Here is a 22,092-nt window from a genome sequence, read left to right on the forward strand (position 1 = left end):
GAAGGAGAACGTGTCCCTGCCGTGGCCAGGCTGCCTGTGCTGTTGTGACACCCCACATCTTACTTTGCATGAGCAATCTGCTACAGAACAGAAGTCTACATGTAATTTTATTCAGGACACTTTGCATTGTAAAGTGCATAGTTTCAGTGCACTAGAGTTTATTAGTTAAAGGAATAGTGTGGTGAATTTTTTGTATGTTAAAACTATCAAACATTGTTAATGGTCAGTAAAGTGAATATTTCGTAGCTACACCTCACGCCAATCTTATCACACAGGTTACAAGGAATTATTTTCATATCCTAAGTACATCACAAGCAACAATGTGCCAACAGAGTTCATTATGGTGAGTAAAAGGACCTTCCTTCATCTCTTGGGTCTTTTCCTATCAAGGTTTAACAGTACTGTCCAGACTTATTTCCTCCACGAGCGCTATTGGAACACCCCCAGTCCTTCAGTTTTTGTATGTTGGTGGGCTCTTTTATTAATAAAAGCCATATGAACTCATTAAAGAAAAACTGGAAATTAAAAAGGGTAGAAAGAAAAAAATTGCCCACATTCCTATCACCTAAATGCAACAGCGTTGGAATGTTTTCTTCTGTTCCTTTTTTTCTATTTCTGAAGACAGAGCAAGCTGAGAATGACTAATTGCTTCCTCAGTCCATGCCTGCAAACCCTGGGGAAGCATAAAAAAAGTCAAATAAGTGTCCATTGATAATATTATAGTGACTGTGTGACATAAAATAAACTAAGAGGATATAAGTGTAGTTGTTGCACAAATGTATAATTGAGAAAAAAATATATCTTTTCAGTGACAATGTCTCTAAACCCTCACTGAGACGTGCTTCAGTAAATGATGACAGTTAATGGTGAATAGACCCCAAAAGTAGTAAATAACCTTTCACTTCATTTCCTTTAGTCTGCTACACCTACCATGGGAAATACAGACTTCTGGAAAACACTCCGGTATTTAAATTTACTGTACCCTTCTCAAGGGTTACGGAACATTCTCCTTATATCTGATGGGCACCTCCAGAATGAGAGTCTGACATTGCAGCTTGTGAAAAGAAATGTCCAACACACTAGGCTGTTCTCCTGTGGTATTGGGTAAGTGTGGGAGGTCTAGTGACACAGTGAACACTGTGGGTGAAGAAGGCAGCCTGTGGGCAGGGTTTTTTTTTGTTGGCCTACACAGGATTTCTAGAAGTTTTGAAGTTGATAACGGTGTATAGAAACTGTTTAGCATATAGTTGTAGAGCTCTGGGCTCTGAGACTGCCTGGGTCTCAATACCTGAATTGGCCATTTGTTAGCTCTGACCTTGGGCATGTTGTTAAATCTCTTGTGTGTAAAATGAAGATGATAGTGAAAAAGTCATAGATTTAATAGATTTACTCTGAGGATTCAATGAGCTCATATATAAAAAGTACTTACGGGGCACCTGGGTGGCTCAGTCAGTTAAGCGTCTGACTCTTGATTTTGGTTCAGGTCATGATCTCACTGTTTGTGAGTTCCAGCCCCGTGTAGGGCTCTACACTGACAGTATGGAGCCTACTTGGGATTCTCTCCCTCCCTCTCTCTCTCTCTCTTTCCCTGCCAAGCTTACAATCTCTCTGTCTCTCTCTGTCTCTGTCTCTCTCTCAAAAATAAATAAACATTAAAAAAATAAACATAAAAAGTACTTAAGAATAGTCTTAAGAACAGAGATGGCACACGGCAAACACCAAGTCAACGTTAGATATTATTATGTTACATAAAAATCCCGATTTCCAGCCTATCCTGAGAAGCCTGAAGTGCCGGGCGCACCCCCACCCCTGGCGGTTTGTGACCAGGGCTGAGGGTCCCACCCAGGCTCTTGCTCCTTCACACCTTTGTGGTGGCTGCCACAATTGCATTTTCAAACCCTATAATGGACTTAAGATCTCTCTCTCTGGAGGCTAGACCCTCTTCATTGTTGGAATGAACCCCCACCCCAATTATAGTTAGCTGTTTTGGACGAAACCGAGGTGTACGGTGTAAACATAACGAAAACACCAAGGGCCAGACTGGTGTTTGCACAGAGCATGCCTGCACCCTCGTCTCCTGGGACTCTCCCCCACATAGTCACCATCCTGGGAAATGATCACCAGGCCTCCCTATTCTGAGGCAGTGCATGGAGCGGGAGAGCTCCTCAACACAGGGGTAGGGGTGGAGGTGGGTGTTGCTGTTCTCTGGGGCCACTCTGCTGTCCTGGACCGGGGTCCTCCTCAGGCCTCGGCCATGACTTTCAGGAGCTGGAGCCCTAGACACCCTTCGAGGGCCCTGTACCCAAGCCAGACCTGCCTGCCCACAGGGCTCTTCTCCTCTGTCTGCCCTGCCTCAGTCACAGCTCCAGTCCTGTTCCCTAATGTGAGAGCTGGGCACCACAGACCAGCCAAGAAATTATCCAGCCCCCCGTGGACTTCCCCAGCAAGTGCTCCTAAATGGACTTTACCTGAGTAACTTGTGCCTGTACACACAGGGGGCTGGCCGCAACACGCTGCAGGGACCTGCCTCCTCCCTGCTCCCCTGACCGTGTGGCAGAGGCAGTGCCAGGGTCGTGGCTCAGACATCAGTGCAGAAGACACCAGGCCCCGTTGATTCCTTTTTTGCTGAGGGCCTGTCATGAGACAGATGCGCCTTGGTGCAGGACCACAGTGCCGGGTATGGGGAGCCAGACAGCAAACAACCCAGTAAGCTCAAAGGGAGATGGGTTTTCCTAAGTGCCACGAAGGCAGTAGGGGAGGACGCCGTGATGGGGGTGGGTGGGCACAAACCTCCTTTGGGAGGTGACTTTGTGCTCTCACACAACCCAGCCTGAGGGAGCTGGAAGTTTTACTGATTTTCTGTCAGGTTTTTAGGATCTTTCTACAGGTTTCTCATACTCATTTGTGTTCACAAACTCTAGCAAGATGTGAGTTCTCCAGGAGTAGAGACTGAACTATTGCCTATTGTAACAAGCTGTCCCCTGAGGTCCGCACAGCAGGAGCAAAAACAGATTCCAAGCAGCCTTACTAGCTGATGAAATTGGTAAAAGAGAAATAAACTCCAGCTTAGGGGGATTCTCTAACTGGTGTTGTAGTCACCACCAATTAATTTTGAAGACTAAAGACAAATCCAATCTTTAATAAATAGGTTAAGACATATTTCAGAAATAAATAACTTTCTTAAGTTCTTTTCCTGAAAAATAATTGTTTCTTTATTATTTTAGGAGGAACGTCTCTAAGAAAAGCTTTCTTAATAGTTACAGAATTATTATCAAGAGAAATTTAATACGACATTGTCATTCAAATAGCAAAGCTTATTTTTGCTAGAAAGACACTTCCCTATCGTTTTGGCTATCTAGTTGTGCATCATAATTTTTTAATGTTTGTTTGTTTGTTTGTTTTGAGAGACAGAGAGAGAGAGCAGGGAGGATCAGAAAGAGAGGGAGAGAGGGAATCCCAAGCAGGCCCTGCACAGTCAGCGCAGAGCCCGATGCGAGGCTTGATCTCACAAACCATGAGATCATGACCTGAGCCAAAATCAAGAGTGGGACGTTTTATCTGCTGAGCCACCCATGTGCCCCCAGATGTGCATTATATTTGAAGATGTAGACTTTATTAACTCTTTGCCAGTTCTTGGCCTTTGGGATCAAATTTGGGTAACTGACATTCATTGAAAGCAGGTTGATATTTTTACCAGTATTCTGATAACTTTTCAGAGGTTTTTCAGAATCATCTATTCTCTCTTTTGGTAAATCAGGAGTCAAGAATTTCTGCTTTTTTTTTTCTATTGTGAAAGAGAAATAGGTTTTCTGATATATGGGAGCCTAAATTACCCAAAGCTTCAGATGTTTCATACTGTCTGTCCTGAGTTTTGTCTCTCTAACCTCAACTACAGAAAAGCAATTCTTCTGCATATAATGTTTCCTCTGTTGAGTTCTGAACTATATCAACACTGTTAACTACATGTACTTCAAAAACATTTCTAAAATTTCTTGAAGATTATAACATGTGAAATGTGATCAGTTCTACAGCAAATCGTCATATCTTAAGGACTTTGTCCCAGTACGGTGCTGGAGTATTTGAGTATTTTAACTCAAAATCCAAACACAGTTGGAAAAAACAGGTACGTTTCTCAAACATCTTATTTATAGTTTTATGCTTATATGTGGAAATAATATCTGCTTACAAATCCATTGACAGTAACTTCTGTGTTTTCGTTAATAGAAAGGGGCCCTACAAAAAGGCCACAGGCCTGAAGGTATTGCACCCCTCAGTTATTGTCTAACATCTAGCAGAAAGATTCTCCTTAATTAGGTCATTCTCTTAGCTTGTAGTTTGATTTCTTCTTTATAAAGTATCATGGGGGATTTTTAAAGGTAAAGTAGTATCCATGTTTTGTTAGCATTATCTGTCATTGTGGCAAAATATACATAAAATTTACCATTTAACCATTTTTAGTGGCATTCAATGGCATTAAGGCACATTCGTAATGTTGTGCAGCCATCACCTCCATCCATCTCCAGAATTTTTCATCATCCGAAACAGAAACTCAACTCATTAAAGAGCTGCTCCCATTGTACCTACACCCCAGCCCCTGCCAACTACCATTCTACTTTCTTTCTGCGAATTTGACTACTTTAGATACTTCATGTAAGCGGAATCCTATAGTATTTGTCCTTTTGTGCCTGGCTTATTTCACTTGGTATAATATTTTCAAGATCTATGCACATTGTAGACTATGTCAGAATTTTCTTCCTTTTTAAAGGCTAAGTGATATTTCATTGTGTGCACACACCACATTTCGTTTATGGGTTCATTTGTTGATAGACATTTGTGTTGTTTCCACCTTTTAGTTGTTATGAGTTATGCTGCTCTGAGTATTGACACACAAGCATGTGTTCAGGACTCTGATTTCAGTTATTTTAGGTGTATACCCAGAGGTGGAATTTCTGGGTCATATGGTAATTCTGTGTTTAGCTTTTTGGAACTGCCATACTGTTGTTCATAGCAGCTGCACCATTTTATATTCCCATCAGCAATGTACTAGGGTTCTAGTTTTTCTACATAATCAATAGCACTTGTTGTTTTGGGGGTTTTTGTTTTGTTTTGTTTCATAATAACCATTGTAGAGTGTGAAGTTGTATTTCATTGGGGTTTTGATTTGCATTTTGCTAATTACTAGTGATGTCGAACAACTTCTCATATGCTCCTTGGCCATCTGTACACCTTCTTTGGAAAACATCTATTCAAGCCCTTTGTAGGATTAATTTGTATAATTGGAATCTACTCCCTGCAAAAGTTGTGTATTAGTAATTAACTGATGGAATGATTTAGGGATGTTTTGCACGTTTAAATTATGTGCTAATGCTGTTAAGAACTCTATTTAAGGGGCGCCTGGGTGGCTCAGTCGGTTGAGCGTCCAACTTCAGCTCAGGTCGTGATCTCACGGTCCGTGAGTTTGAGCCCCACGTCAGGCTCTGTACTGACAGCTCAGAGCCTGGAGCCTGTTTCAGATTCTGTGTCTCCCTCTCTCTCTGCCCCTCCCCCATTCATGCTCTGTCTCTCTCTGTCTCAAAAATAAATAAAAATTAGAAAAAAAATTTTTTTAAAAAGAATTCTATTTAAACTCTTTTTGAAAAAGTACCCTGAGCAGGAAGGAGGAAAAGAAAAAAAAAAAAGCAGAGAGCTACAAATCCTGAAAGATAGAATGTAAAATTATTCTCAGTGTTAAGTCACTATTTTCTGGGTGTAACATTGAAAGAGAAATAATTCCTTTCTTATAAATAGATAGAAGACCAGATGACCCGGTTGCATTCTCCAAGTTGTCACTCTGTCTCCGTCAAGTGGCAGCAGCTAAGTGCAGATGCACCTGAACCCCTGCAGGCCCCAGCCCAGGTGCAGTCCTTGTTCCTCAACCATCGACTCCTTGTCTACGGATTTATTCCTCATTGCACACAGGTGAGGAAGCACATGGCTGGTTTTAGTGTGGGAAGAACAATGTATGTTGCCAAGAGTTCTGTTTTTCTTTTCTTTCTCTTTTCTTTCCTCTCCTCCCCCCAGATCATAATATGCTGGCAAATTTTTCTGCTTCTGCAAACATAATGGGTAGTTTCCTAGGGACATCAGGGAGCCTTTTACCTTCCATTGAAAGGAGAGAGAAAATCACTGTGAAACTAACCAAGACACTGTGGAGTGAAAAAGCTAATAAGGGATTTCCTTCCCACCCCCACCCCGTTTCAGGCAACTCTGTGTGCATTAATTCAGGAGAAAGAATTTTCTACAATGGTATCAACTACTGAACTTCAGAAGACAACTGGAACTGTAAGATTCAAAACTTGAACTATGAACTCACTGTTTGAAAGTTGTCATCATTTAATATTTTCTTGTGTAATGCTCCCTGTACTTCCTTTGTTGCTCCTGTTTCTCTGTGTTGACACTTCAGTACACAATATGATGTGGAGGATTGTTATCCGTACAAATGAGGACACTTGCATTCAGTTTCTTCTTCTGGGGTTCTTGAGTCTCGTGTATCCCCATGAGCATCAGTGGCTATGAATAACTGCAATGAAACTTGGTATTTTATACGTGAACAGTTTTTAGGGGAGGTTCTCGAATGTGTCCATGACTCAATAAAAGTTAAGTGCCACGATCCACCCATGTTATCTCGTATTACTCAGTATAATAGTCCTAGGCCAAGAGTAAACATATATTGAGAGTGTGTTTGTTTTTTCTACTTTCGGATTAAAAGCAAATGAATTATCACTGAAAAGTTTGTAGTATTTGCATTAGTACTTGATCTACTATAGTCAGACCTGGAAAATCCCTCACCTATGTATATTATATGTGCAGTTTGCTATTCATAGAAGCATAAGCAGATAAACTATTTCCCAGACATTGCAGATTTTTGTTTTTTGTTTTTCAAATAAAATGTGACTTGCTTTTTTACCCCAAATCAATAATTATAACTTATTATTTGCCCGTGATGTGTGTATAGAAGTTTAGGGAATCTCCATATTGGTTTAAAAATTGAATCTAAGGAGGAAATTAAGTCAAACGATTTTGCCTGGGAAGAGGTCATTCTCCATGAAATTGCAGTTTTTATAGTGGTACTTTCTCTGTGAGCTGTGGCCCTACTGATAACAAAATTACAAGAGTTGGAATTATTATGGAAATGAGACATTGCCACTTAAGATCAGTTGTGTTTCTTCGTTGGAGAGAAAGGGAGGCGATCCTTTACCCCACACTTCCCAGGGCACATTTTGCTGCCCCTGCCCTTCCGAGTGGAGGTCACATTCACGGTGGGGCATCGCAGCACTAGGCTGACTCTTCCTACAGAAGAACAGCTTACGGTTTTTGAGATAAACTGAAGTGGCAAAATACCCTTTTACAGAAAAGGCAGAACTGTAGGGACAGAAAACAGATGAGTGGGTGCCAGGGGCTAGAGGTGACAGCCAGGGGCATGAGGAACTTTTGAAAGTGAAGAACTGTTCTGAATCTTTATTTCAGTGTGGTCATCACAACTGTATACATTCGTTACAGCTCACCAAACTGGACACTTTTAAAAGGGGTGAATTTTTTGTATGCACTGTTATACCTCAAGTTAGAAGTGGTTTTCTAAGTAAGACTTCAGTTAGAAGCCATTTGAATCTTTTTTTCCCCTTTGCTGCTTCAACACAGATGATACACAAGCTGACGGCGCGAGCTCTGATCCGAGATTATGAAGATGGCATTCTCCATGAAAATGAAACGAATCATGAGGTTCGCTCTTTCCCTTGTTCTTGATGCTTCTTAAATTGATTTTATCCATGGAAACGTAAAGTGAGGATAGCTGGGTGGAGAAGCATGTGGGGGGGGGGTGGGAATTCATTGTTGTGTCTGTGTTTTCTGCACCTACGGTGCTCAGTACATGTTCGTTAAATGGATCAATGAAAGAGCAGATGTCATTGGTTTCCTGAGAATTCTATGACCATTTTACTCACCAGAAAGAGACCAGAAGAGGGCTCAGAGGACAGTCACTGAGTGCCTGTCATAAATATCACCTTAGATTTCATACATCGTAGGCGCTGGTAGTCTCATCGTAGTGATGAAGCAGCCCAGGTGCAGGGCAGGTAGGTGAGCAGCCTAAAGACAGACGGTGGAGCCGGAGCCTCCCCTGCTCCTTCTTCACTGAGCCGATGCGGCCCTTGGCAGGGGGTCCCACTCAGCCAGCCCACCGATGGCCTGGTGCCTCTGGAGCTGTGAACTTAAATGAGCTTAGGAGCAGTCATACCCAGTGCCCTCCCAGAAAGAAGGCACCAGAGTGCCATGCCTGGCTGTGAATGCAGTCACAGCCAGTGATAGAGGGCCTTGTGTTTTCACTGTTCTCCCCTGCTGCCCTTGGATTAGCAGCCTGTGTTCTGCTTTACTTTAGGCCTTCTTTCCTCTAGGGGCAGCTGACCGGCCCTGCCACCAAACACTCCTGAACAGGTCCCTCCACCTCTCCACACCTTGGACTCCCCATCTTTAAAATGGGAGGCGTGGACTGTCTGTAAAAGAATGCAGAAGCTCACCACACTTGAGGATGAGAGTTCTTTGTTAACCGTAAAGAGCTATGTAAATATGAATTATTTTTTCTATGACTTAGCCAGTCACTTGATCCTATTTTGCAGAGTCCCCTACTCAAGACATTCACACAGGGCCATTGACTCAATTTAACTTGAAATGCTAATTGTAAAATGCTTTATTTTATAGAAAAATGCCTTGTTAGATTATTTAACACTTGTTTTATTGGTCATACATGGCTAACTAGTGAAAAATAAAGTGAAATGTGACTACACTTGTTTGATTCTATCCTAGATGAAGAAGCAAATGTTAAAATCTCTGATTATTAAACTCAGTAAAGAAAACTCTCTCATAACACAATTTACAAGCTTTGTGGCAGTTGAGAAAAGGGTATGTACTGTTGTTAATTCATGGCTATTTCATTTGTATTTGCATATTAAGAAAATTTCTCTTGCTCTGTCACTGACAGTATCCACATTCATGACTCACAAAGAGCAGGGGAAGAGGGCAGGGAGGACCATCAAAGCAGGGCCTTGCATTCATGAAGGGCCTCACAGTTAGCGTTTGTGATAACCTCTCTAAATGAGTCACATGTACTATTATTTTTAATGTTATAATTATTTGTTATGTGTGTACTTCTGAGATATACTACAATTTTGTTACATTTTGTTATTTCTCATCTTTTATTAATGTGAGACCCTCAAAAAGTAGAAAGGGCTTGAGCTTCCCCTCCTGTGAGAGGCCCTTTCTCTTTCATAAATTTAAGAGGAGAACCCACAGAAGGCACTTTGTACATGGCACCCAGCTCAATAAAGAGGAAAGCTAAGCGTGTGCCTCTCTCTCTCTCTCCCTCTTGTGGCCCAAGACACCCAATCTGACACCCAAACGTACTAAGGATTCACCAGGCTTTAGAATATATAGTAATCATTTGATTTGATAATGTCTGTTTTATTTCTACCTAATTGTGATTCAATATAGGATGGTAAGGAGGCACCTTCTCCTAATATTCCAAATATTATGGAACTTATTGCCAAAGAGGATGTAGATTTCCTGCCATACATGAGCTGGCAGGAGGAGCAACCAGATGCCAGTGTGGTACAGGTAAATGTTAATTACCAAATAAGTCGATATTGTGTTTTCATATTTTAATGATGGTGAGGGGAACCCTTTGCTAAAATAGCACCCTATTGCTTGTATATGCAGAAACTGTTGTCTCCCTCATAATGGAAAATATTTGCGCATTTATAAAAAAGCTGTTATGTGACTGAGAAAGCCACCATATATAAATGTATTTATAGAGTCCCAAAGGAGAACAACTGTGATTTGGCTTCATTCATAGACAAACAAACTGCCATACAGGAAACTAAAGTTATTTATTCTAAGTAATTGATAGGTTCATCATGAAAGTAGTGATAAAAGTCCTATATAGTAATCTAAATCCACCACGAATAATTCTTAAAGCTAATAGTGCTTTATACTGTGGCCTTTGTAGCCAGAAACAGAAGCTGAGAAATGTGACTTGCATAGAAAGTGGAAGGTATATGCAAAACCAAAGGAACATAACAGTGCTATTAGACCCTTAGGTGTCTAGGTTGGTTAAAAAAAAAAAAAAGCCAAAATTTTGGAATTCAGAATCTAACGAAAAAATTTGAGAGGAATTTTGGGAAAATATGCAACATTCATTTTCCTCAATCCGTTTTGAAGTTATTATGTCAGTTAAGAATATAAAAACACATCAGATATCATTTGCTTGCTTTGCTCATAAAACCATGTTTTGAGATGGTAAATGACAACAGAGCAACAACAAAACCACAGATGTTTCCTCAAATCCTGCATGCAGAATTTTTGTTTTGTTTCATCTTCTAGTTGTCTTTAAAGAAAGGAAAGAGGAAGAATAACTTCTGAAAATCCTGTTTCCACGTTTTTTCTGAGTTTACTTCTCTGGTCACATAGTTCCTCCTAGATCAAAGAGAAATTGTAGCTGCCACAGAAGAGATGGGCAGTGGCAGGGTTGGGGGGTGACTGCAGCCCGCCTCGCAGACACAGAGGTAAGTGGCCTCTGAGGCAGCTCTCTGGTTGTTGCAAGCCCGCTGCCCTCTGGCTGAAGTGACTTCCAGGGGATTTAAAGAGCCTGCAGCTTTACTCCCCCTGCTCATTTTTTGCTCTTCCCCTTTTGGGAGCCAGACACTGAACACCAGGACATTCAAAAACAACTGCATATATGGGAATAATTAAAAAGTGTCTGCACAAAACCAACGAAAAGCTCAGAAAAGACCTACGAAGGCATTAAGTTTACTTCAGGCTGATTCTCAGCACAGAGACAGCCTACAACAATTAAAAAAGGAAAAAAAAATAACAAGAAGCTTTTAGGCTACTAGGAAAGGGAAATCCCTCGTTTGATGAAGGGCACAAATGAAGAACTTAAAGTTAATGTCATATTTAATGGTAAAATACTGAATGGTTTTCCCCTCAGGGTGGGTACAAGGCAAGGATGTCTGACCTTACCACTTCTGTTCAACATTGTACAGAATATTCTAGCTGGTACCTAAGGCAAGAAAAAATATATAAAAAGCATACAGGTTGGAAAGAATCAAAACTTTCTTTACTCATAAGCAACCTAATTGTATATGTAGAACCTCTTAAAGACTCTATAGAAAGATTAGTGGCACTAATAAGTGAGTTTGGCAAAGTTACAGGATGCAAGGTCAATGTAAGAAACCAACTGGATTTCTGTATACTAGTAATAATCAGAAACTGAAATTTAAAAAACAATAGCACTTATAATACCATAGAAAATACAAAATACATAGAATCAAATTTGACAAAATATAAGCAGGACCTATACATTGAAAGTTAAAAAATTGCTGAGAAAATTGCAGTTGAAGAAGACCTAAATAGATGTTCTTGAATCAGATGATTCCATATTGTTAAGATATTGATTCTCCTCAGATTGATACATAGATTCAATTCAATACAAATCAAAGTCCCAGCAAGTTTTTTTGTTTAGAAATTGACACACTCCATAACCAGTAAAAAAAAATTGACTCTGTAATCAAAAATCTCCCAGCAAACAAGAGTACAGGGCTGGGTGGATTTCCAGGGGAATTCTACCAAACATTTAAAAAAGAGTTAACACCTATTATTTTGAAGCTGTTCCAAAACAGAAATGGAAGGAAAACTTCCAAGCTCACTCTATGAGGCCAGCATTACATTGATTCCAAAACTAGACAAAGACCCCACTAAAAAGAACTACAGACCAATTTTCCTAATGAACACGGATGCAAAAATCCTCAACAAGATACTAGCCAACCGGATCAAATAATACATTAAAAGAATTATTCACCACGACCAGGTGGGATTTGTACCTGGGATGCAGGACTGGTTCAATAACCACAAAACAATCAATGTGATACATCACATCAATAAAAGAAAGGACAAGAACCATATGGTCCTCTCAATAGATGCAGAGAAAGTGTTTGACAAAATACAACAGCCTTTCTTGATTAAAAAAAAAAACCCTCAAGAAAGTAGGGATAGGAGGATCACACCTTGAGATTATAAAAGCCATATATGAAAGACCCAATGCTAATATTATCCTCAATGGGGAAAAATTGAGGGCTTTAAGGAACACAAGGTCAGGAATACAAGGATGTCCACTCTTACCACTGTTATTCAACATAGTGTTGGAAGTCCTAGCCTCAGCAATCAGACAACACAAAGCAATAAAAAGCATCCAAATCAGCAAGGAGGAAGGCAAACTTTAATTCTTCATAGGTGGCCTGATATTCTATGTGGAAAACCTAAAAGACTCCACCAAAAAACTGCTAGAACTGATATAGGAATTCAGCAAAGTCACAGGATATAAAATCAACGTATAGAAACTGGTTGCATTTCTATACACCAATAATGAAGCAACAGAAAGAGAAATCGAGGAAGCAATCCCATTTACAATTGCACCAAAAACCATAAAATACCTAGGAATAAACCTAACCAAATTGGTATAAGATCTGTATGCTGAAAACTACAGAAAGCTTATGAGAGAAATTGAAGAAGACACAAACAAATGGGAAAACATTCCATGCTCCTGGATAGGAAGAACAAATATTGTTAAAATGTCGACACTACCCTAAGCAATCTACATATTCAATGCAATCCCTATCAAAATAACACCAGCATTCTTCACAGAGCTAGAACAAACAATCCTGAAATTTGTATATAACTGGAAAGGACCCCAAATAGCCAAAGCAATCCCGAAAAAGAAAACCAAAGCTGGAGGCATCACAATTCCAAACTTCAAGATGTATTACAAAGCTGTAATCATCAAGACAGTATGGTACTGGCACAAAAACGGACACACAGATCAATGGAACAGAATAGAGAACCCAGAAATGGACCACAAACGTATGGCCAACTAATCTTTGACAAAGCAGGAAAGAATATCCAATGGATAAAAGTCTCTTCAACACACGGTGTTGGGGAAACTGGACAGTGACATGCAGAAGAATGAACCTGGGCCACTTTCTTGACACCATACACGAAAATAAACTCAAAATGGATGAAAGACCCATTTGTAAGACAGGAAACCATCAAAATCCTAGAGGATAAAACAGTCAACTACCTCTTTGACCTTGGCCACAGCAATTCCCTAACTTGAGATGTCTCTGGAGTCAAGGGAAACAAAAACAAAAATGAGCCATGGGGATCTCTCAAAATAAGAAGCTTCTGCACAGCAAAGGAAACAATCAGCAAAACTAAAAGGCAACCAACAGAATGGGAGAAGATGTTTGCAAATGACATATCGGATTGGATTTGGATTGGATTGGATTTGGATTTGGATCCAAAATCTATAAAGAACTTATCAAACTCAACACCCCAAAAAACAACTAATCCAGTGAAGAAGTGGGAAAAATACATGAAGAGATACTTTTCCAAAGAAGATCCAGATGGCCAACCGACACATGAAAGATTCTCAACGTCACTCATCATCAGGGAAGTACAAATTAAAACCACAATGAGCTACCACCTCACACCTGTCAGAATGGCTAAAATTAACACCTCAGGCAACAACAGATGTTGGCAAGGATGCAGAGAAAGAGGAACCCTTTTGAACTGATGGTGGGAATGCAAAGTGGTGCAGCCACTCTTAAAACAGTAGGGAGGTTCCTCAAAACATTAAGAATAGAACTACCCTATGACCCAGCAATTGTACTACTAAGTATTTTCCCAAAGGATACAAAAATGCTGATTCAAAGGGGCACATGCACCCCAATGTTTATAGCAGCACTGTCGACAATAGCCAAAGTATGGAAAGAGCCCAAATGTCCATCGGCTGATGAATGGATAAAGAAGATGTGGGGTGTGTGTGTGTGTATACATACATTTATATATATATTTATATATTATATTTATTATATATATAATGAAATAGTACTCAGTGATTGAAAAGAATGAAATCTTGCCATTTGCAACAGTGGATGGAACTAGAGTGTATTATGCTAAGTGAAATAAGTCAGAGAAAGACAAATATATGATTTCACTCATATGTGGAATTTAAGATACAAAACAGCTGAATATAATGGAAGAGAAGCAAAAATAAGATAAAAACAGAGACGGAGACAAACCATAAGAGACTCTTAAATACAGAGAACAAACTGAGGGTTGCTGGCGGGTGTTGGGTTGGAGGGAAGGGCTAAATGGGCAAGGGGCATTAAGGAGAACACTTGTTGGGATGAGCACTGGGTGTTATATGTAAGTGACAAATTACTAAATTCTATTCTTGAAGTTATTGTTACATTATAGGTTTACGAACTTGGATTTAAATTAAAAGAAAAAACACTAATTTCAAAAGATAAAAAATAAATAAAGTTAATGGCACTGAAAAAAAAAAAAGAAACTGACACACTAATTTCAAACGTTTTATGTAAGGGTAACAGATCTTGGCTAGCCAAAACAACTTTGAAAAGGAAGAAAATGCTGGAGGCCTTACACTATCTGATTTCAAGACTACTATTTTATAAGGCTACAGTAATTAGGAGAGTGTGATATTGGTGTAAAATAGACATCTGTACCATGGGAACATCACTGGAACATGTAACAGTTGGAACAGAGTAGAGAGTCTAGAAATATACCCACATATATAAGGTCAATTGATTTTCTACGAAGGTGTCAAGGTAATTCAATGGGAAAGGGTGATTTTCCCAACAAATGTGTCTGGAACAATTGGATAGCCATATATGAGACAAAAATGAACCTCTGCCCTCAGCTCACACTGTGTGCAAAAACTGATTGGATTGCAGACTTGAATGTAACAACTGAACAGTGCTAGAATATCTAGAAGAAAAAGTAGGAAAAAATGTTAGTGAATTTGGGTTGGACAAAGGCTTCTTAATTTTTTTAGGGTTTTTTGTTTGTTTGTTTGTTTGTTTGCTTTGAGAGAGAGGGAGCATGACCGGGGTGGGGGCAGATAGAGAGGGAGAGAGACAGTCCCAAGCAGGCTCCATGCCGTCAGCACAGAGCCTGATGCAGGGCTTGATCCCACAAACTGTGAGATTATGACCTGAGTCAAAACCAAGAGTCAGACACTTAGCCAACTGAGCCACCCAGGCACCCCAAGTTTTCTTAAATTAAAAAAAATCTGTAAAAAATTGGTGAATTGGACTTCACTAGAATCAAAACTTTTGCTCTTTGGGTTGCCTGGGTGACTCTATCAGTTGAATGTCTAACTCTTGATTTCTGTCCAGGTCATGATCCCAGGGTTACGGGATCAAGCCCCACATTGGGGTCTGTGCTGAGCGTGTAGCCTGCTTAAGATTCTCTCTCTCTCTCTCTCTCTCTCTCTCTCTCTTTCCCTCTGCCTCTCTCCCTGGCTCGCATGCACACACACACTCTCTCTCAAGTAAATAAAAAACAAAACAAAAAAACCACACAAACTTTTACTCTTCAGAAGACCCCCTTTAAGCAAATGAAAGGGGAAACCACACAGACAGTGAGAAAATAGTTGTAAAACATACCTGGCAAAGACTTATCTAAAATATAGAAAGAAATCTTAAAATTCAATAATAAGAAAATCCAATAAAATAATGAACGGATTTGAACAGACACTTCACCAGAGAAGGTATACAGATGGCCAACAAGCATATGAAAAAATGCTGTACATCAGAATATGCAAGTTGGAGCCACAGGGAAATACCTTTACATACCCACCAGCATGGCCTAATAGGGACTGACAGTACTAGATGTGGTGAGGGTGTGGAACAACCCTAACTCCCACACACTGCTGGTGGGAGTACAAAATTGCACAACCATTGTGGAAATTCTTTGGGAAAGGACTTCTCTTTTTTAAAAATAGCTCTTTTACATTGGTAAAATGACAAGCTAATTTTTTTTTGAATTTTATTTTTAAGTAATCTCCAAACCCAATATGGGGCTCAAATTTACATCCCCGAGATCAAAAGGCACATGCTTGGGGTGCCTGAGTGGCTCAGTCAGTTAAGGTCCAGCTCTTGACTTCAGCTCAGATCATGAGCTCACAGTTCATGGGTTCAAGCCCCGCATAGGACTCTATGCTGACAGTGCAGAGCCTGCTTGGGATTCTCTCTCTCTCTCTCTCTCTCTCTCTCTCTCTCTCTCTCCCCCTCCCCCTCTCCCTCTCCCTCTCCCTCTCCCTCTCCCTTTCCCTCTCCCTCTCCCTTTCTCCCTCCCTCTCTCCCTCCCCTGCTCGCTCTCTCTCCCTGTCTCCCTCTCTCTCTCAAAATAAATAAATACACTTAAAAAAAAAAAAGAGTCACATGCTCTACACCTGAGCCAGCCAGGTGCTGCCAGGCTAATTATTTCCAAAATATCTCAAACTTGTAATTCATATAAAACTAGATTTTATTTACATGCAACTTTTTAGGAATGACTCTTTAACATTCAAATAATAGTAGTAACATAGCATCCTTAATTCCCTTTTGTTTTCCATGTTATTCAAAGTCTAGTGTAAAAATATATTCATTTAGTTACTTTAAAGCTTTCGAAATTTTTGTCAGTTTTCTCAGTTTCCTAATATTGCTGTAAAGCAGTATAAAAGACTAGAATAATTTATTTCAAATTATCAGCTTATTTTAGGGCTAATTTACACATTATGATACTGCTATTATAAAATCTTGTACAAGACACTTCTTTGGTCCTCAGTTTCCTCTTGTATAAAATGAGAGATATTGAAATTCCAAGATGCTAAGAACAAAGAGAAACTAAGATATTTGACGTATTTATTGTTGCTGTTCTCTCCAGATCTCAGACTCTGTATCTATAAAACAAGGACATTGTACTTAAATTATCTTGAATATCTCCTCTTTTCAATGCTCTGGGATAAGCAGCTGCTTGTCTGCTTGGAAGTCAACTACTAGGAAGGATGTTCATTTTATTCTGTGTTTTCCCTTACATTTTTCCCTTTCGGGCAGCCTCTTTCAGCATTCTCTACACGGAATGAAGAGCTGCGACATCATTTGACTAACAGAAAACTTGGATCACCTAAGCTGGAAGTTTTTGAAGATTTTGAAAAGGGTTCCCCACTATCAGAAAAAATTTTAACACTCAATCTCGCATGTGAAGATGTGGAAATGCCATTGGATATAAGTCAGATGGATTCATTTCAGCAAACAGGAACTGAACCATTATATAGAAGTGACCCTTTCCTAAAACAGGGTGCTTGCAGTATTTCTGCTGCCCATAGGTTAGCCTGTTTGGAAGTTGAGCCCGTAATTGGTTCTCGTTTCCACTGTCCTTCCCACTTACATCGTTCAAAGGTTTGTCTTGCTTCTCCTGCTAGTTCTGAACAGTCTGGTCCATCTGAGAATGACCAAGACCTTCAAACTGACAGTTGTAGTGATTCTTCCCTTGAGTCATCTGCTGCTTTCAGACTGTCTCCCCTGCCTTTGAGCTCCTTTGCTTGTGTTCCTTATTCAGGTGACTCATATAACTTTGGACAGGTTGATCTACCTGACAGTTATCAAGGTCGTAAGACTGACAATTGTGCTAGCAATTCTCTTGGGTTGGACTCTCCCCCACAGCCGAATACTTTTTTCTCCCCTCCTAGAGTTCCTTCCTCTGGTCTATCCAGAGAGTTTGACTTTCATTACCCTTCTGGTTCTCCTCTTTATTTTCAAAATTCCTCAGTTCATTCGAGCACCGCTTACAAGCCACAGATAGATCTGTTTGCTAACACAGAATTGGACGCTTCTTCAGCAAATGTTTGTGCCGTAATTTCATCATCTACTTCAAGTAATGGGCATTTTTCTGAAACAAAAAATGTTGAAACACCAAGATTTCAGAAACGTCGTTTGGCAAAATCTGCTCTAACAGGAAGTGCCTTTACTGCAAGCTTTCAAGCACAAAAAGATGAACAAAGCTGGATGAATTTTGTGCCTTGGGCCAAACTCTTCAGTCTACAAACTGAGGTATTAGTCTTATTTCTCCTTAAGTCTGTGGTTAATTAGCTTCATAGTTTAGAGCAGAGCTATTCAAAGTACCTGGTCGTTTATCAGTACAATAGTGAGGTAAGTGACTTGTGGCAGAATGTAAATCAATACACTGCTTCTTCCATTGAGAAAAATTTTCCAAAAAAAAGTCAACAATAAATACAGCATGCTTGATAATGGTATTTATCTATCTAGTTTTAACTGTTAGGCTAGAATATCATGCAAGTGAATGTTAATATTCCTCAGTTGAAAGTTAATCATCCCTGAACGGGTCATGGGGTAAGACCTTGATTTCCTAGGTTCTAGAACAGGTGAATTGCAATTATGTAAATTTCCCACTTTGACGTAGAGGATGAGAGCTGTAAGTATACTCTAATTGTTTTCACATATGGTCTTAGGAATATCACTCAACATGTAAGACTGTGTTAGAGCTTATCATTCCATTTGTGAAGCTAATAAACACTAAGTGAACTTAGTTCCTGCGCTGGTACTAAGACCCAGCCTCATATCTGTAATTATTTGTTTTAATGTAAAGTAGTTTAGTAAAGTGGAAACGCAACTTGATTTAGTGTAAGACTAAATTTGAGCCTCGGTTAGTACTTTGTGATTTGAGGCAAGTCAGATAACCTTTCTGAGTCTCAGTTTCTTCATCCATTTACTGGGGATAATAATAGTGTCTGCCTCATAGAGTAGTTTTGAGGTTTAAACATGATCATAACAGCTGTCCAGCATTTTTTTTTTTTTTTACCTGGAAGAGTGTCCATGAAAGCAGTGTAGGAAGCAGTACAGCAGATGCTGCCGTCTCTGGGCCCTGGAGCCAGACTAGTAGAGCTTACATGGTGCCTCTGCTGCTTGTTAGTTGTCTGACTGTGGACAAGTTGCTTAACCTCTCTGTACCTCAGTGATCTCATCTGCAAGGTGGGTATAGTAATAGTCTCTCCATAGGAAGTGGCTAAAAAGATTGTTTTTCTTAAATCTAAGCACCTAGGACTAGTTTAATACTAGTTGGCACATACCACTGCTGTTATTTTTCAAATTATTGCCATAGAGTCTGTGTACCTGCCTATGACCTCATCCACCTTTCTGCTTTCTGTATTAGCTCCTCTGGGAACTGAAGTTGATAGACTTTAAGGTCAAGATCCCCATGTTCAGGCTTACGACCACCTCGTAATAATGTAATAAACATCAGCCTTAAAAGTAGAGACTTAGGGATGTTTGGGTGGCTCAGTTGGTTAAGCGTCTGACTTCAGCCGAGTTCGTGATCTCATGGCTCATGAGTTCGAGCCCTGCGTCAGGCTCTGTGCTGACAGCTCAGAGCCTAGAGCCTGTTTTAGATTTTGTGTCACCCTCTCTCTCTGCCCCTTCCCTGCTCATGGTCTATCTGGCTCTCTCAAAAATGAATAAACATTAAAAAAAATTTTTTTTTCAAGTAGAGACTTAGCTGGGGTGGGCAGGGGACAGTAAGGTCATTTTAAAGAGCATATTCACCATAACAATTTTATATTTAGTAAAAATTTGTCATTTTCATATTTTGGACTTCATAAAGGCACATTTTTAATATTGAACAAAAGGAATCATGTTACTTAAAAGTTTGGGAAACATTGGTTCAAAGCATTACTAGAAGAAAAAATTCATAACACCATTTTTTAAAATGCCTGCACATGAATCTCTTTCCAGACTTTTTATAAGTGCCATCTGATACATACTGTCCATAGTGTTTTTGAGATTCCTAACAATACTATGTCACTACTATATGAAGAACTTTGACTTAAACTTTTTTTTCATTTTTTAATATTTTATTTATTGTTGAGAGACAAGGACAGACAGCAGGGAAGGGGCAGAGAGAGAGGGAGACACAGAATCCAAAGCAGTCTCCCTTCTTGGAGCTGTCAGCACAGGGCTCAACCCCATGAACTGTGAGATTATGACCTGAGCCAAAGTCAGACGCTTAACTGACTGAGCCACCCAGGCGCCCCTGAAGAACTTTGATTTTAAAAATAATAAAAATGATAATAAAAATTTTTTACAATACAAATTTTAGAAATGTCTTAATAAACTGAATTTAAATAATTGGAAACATTATTTATTACATAAATTCTTATGTATGTGATTAAATTTCAAAAATGTGGCTTAAATTTGCTTTTTTATTTCATAGGATGGCTTCTGGAAACTTACATCAGAACTGGGATTTATTTTAAACCTTAATACAAATATTTTAAACAGCTTTCTTGAACAAAAAGGCATTAGATCTCTAGGTAAGTCACCATTTTTCTATTAATTAAATGGCATGCTCTTAACTGTTGTAAATTTTGTTGTAAATTAGTATACTAATATGATAATTATGTAAGTTACATATGAGTGGAATTATATTTGTTAACCATCAAATGAAACAAGAGGACCAGTTTCTAGTCATATCTTTACCACTAATTAGGGTATTACCTGTGTAAGTTAATTAGCATAAGTAACAATAACTTCTGTTTTAAAAATCCAAAATTTCAGTAGCTTAACACAAAGATTATTTTCTTGCACATATCACAGTCAAATAGTAGTCAGCAGGAAAATTCCACTCCAAGTTTTCATTTACAGACCCAGGCTCCGTCCATATTGTGGCTCCACCATTATCAAAAGTGTCTTTAAAATTACTCTAGTGAAAAGGAAAGAAGAAAATACTGCTCTGGCATTACCTACCTGGTAGATAGTAAGAGAAAGACAAACTGGGCAGGAACTAGTCACAGAGCCCCTCCCAGATACAAGAGGGCTGGAAAATACACTTTAGCTTGGTGTCCAGGAACAGAAAACAGCTTTGATTAGTGTCTAGGCAGTCTTTGCCAGAGCAAGTTCAATCTCTGTGGACCTGTTTCTTGTCATGATAATGAAGGGGATGGTTAAGCAAGTGGTTTGAAGGTCAAATGCTAGTCTTAGGTTAAGACATTTTTTTTTAATAAAAACACATTATTAAACAGTAGTCAGTATTCATTGAACAGCAGTGTCTAACTACCCTGCCATCCCCTCAAAAAAGTCAGGGTTTTCATACTCCAGGCTTATTCCAGAGTTAGCAGGTCTTTGTTTGTTTGACTTGCACTACACCAAAAAGGAAAGGTGAAAATTTGCATGAGGAGAATTCTACTTCCTGGAATGATAAAGGAGCGTGAATCTGACTAAATCTCTCACCAGTAAGATTTAGTAAGCTCATTGGGACCTCATCAAAATAAAATCAGATAAAGGGTTAGTATCCAAAATCTACAAAGAACTTATCAAACTCAACACCCAAAAAACAAATAATCTAGTGAAGAAATGGGCAAAAGACATGAATAGACACTTCTCCAAACAAGGCATCCAGATGGCAAACCAACGCATGAAAAAATGCTCAACATCACTCATCATCAGGGAAATACAAATCGAAACCACAATGAGATACCACCTTACCCCTCTCAGAATGGCTAACATGGACAACTCAGGCAACAACATATATTGGTGAGGATGCAGAGAAAGAGGATCTCTTTTGCACTGTTGGTGGCAATGCAAGCTGGTGCAGCCACTCTGGAAAACAGTATGGAGGTTCCTCAAAAAACTAAAAATAGAACTACCCTACAACCTAGCAATTGCACTACTAGGCATTTATCCACAGGATACAGGTGTGCTGTTTCTAAGGGACACATGCACCCCCATGTTTATAGCAGCACTATCAACAATAGCCAAAGTATGGAAAGAGCCCAAATGTCCATCAATGGATGAATGGACAAAGAAGATGTGGTATATATATACAATGGAATATTACTCGGCAATCAAAAAGAATGAAATCTTGTCATTTGCAACTACGTGGAAGGAACTGGAGGGTATTACACTAAGTGAAATTAGTCAGTCAGAGAAAGACAAAAATCATATGACTTCACTCATATGAGGACTTTAAGAGACAAAACAGATGAATGTAAGGGAAGGGAAACAAAAATAATATAAACACAGGGAGGGGACAAAACAGAAGAGACTCATAAATATGGAGAACAAACTGAGGGTTATTGGAGGGGTTGTGGGAGAGGGGATGGGCTAAATGGGTAAGGGGCATTAAGGAATTTAGTAAAGAAAATAAGTAAAT

General features: G+C 39.5%; 1 protein-coding gene across 1 annotated transcript in view; it reads left to right on the top strand.

Annotated features, from left to right (window-relative positions):
* Nucleotides 1-22,092, top strand: part of PARP4 (poly(ADP-ribose) polymerase family member 4) — a 123,859-nt gene that overhangs the window by 72,439 nt on the left and 29,328 nt on the right. Inside the window, exons 23-32 of the mRNA XM_043574551.1 lie at nucleotides 276-343; nucleotides 917-1,104; nucleotides 4,024-4,123; nucleotides 5,788-5,958; nucleotides 6,241-6,321; nucleotides 7,678-7,758; nucleotides 8,836-8,931; nucleotides 9,520-9,642; nucleotides 16,983-17,978; nucleotides 20,155-20,254. Of these exons, the coding sequence (XP_043430486.1) occupies nucleotides 276-343; nucleotides 917-1,104; nucleotides 4,024-4,123; nucleotides 5,788-5,958; nucleotides 6,241-6,321; nucleotides 7,678-7,758; nucleotides 8,836-8,931; nucleotides 9,520-9,642; nucleotides 16,983-17,978; nucleotides 20,155-20,254 (2,004 nt within the window). The remainder of the gene's footprint in view (nucleotides 1-275; nucleotides 344-916; nucleotides 1,105-4,023; nucleotides 4,124-5,787; nucleotides 5,959-6,240; nucleotides 6,322-7,677; nucleotides 7,759-8,835; nucleotides 8,932-9,519; nucleotides 9,643-16,982; nucleotides 17,979-20,154; nucleotides 20,255-22,092) is intronic.

The sequence above is a fragment of the Prionailurus bengalensis genome, chromosome A1, assembly GCF_016509475.1.
Source record: "Prionailurus bengalensis isolate Pbe53 chromosome A1, Fcat_Pben_1.1_paternal_pri, whole genome shotgun sequence".
Lineage (NCBI taxonomy): Eukaryota > Metazoa > Chordata > Mammalia > Carnivora > Felidae > Prionailurus > Prionailurus bengalensis.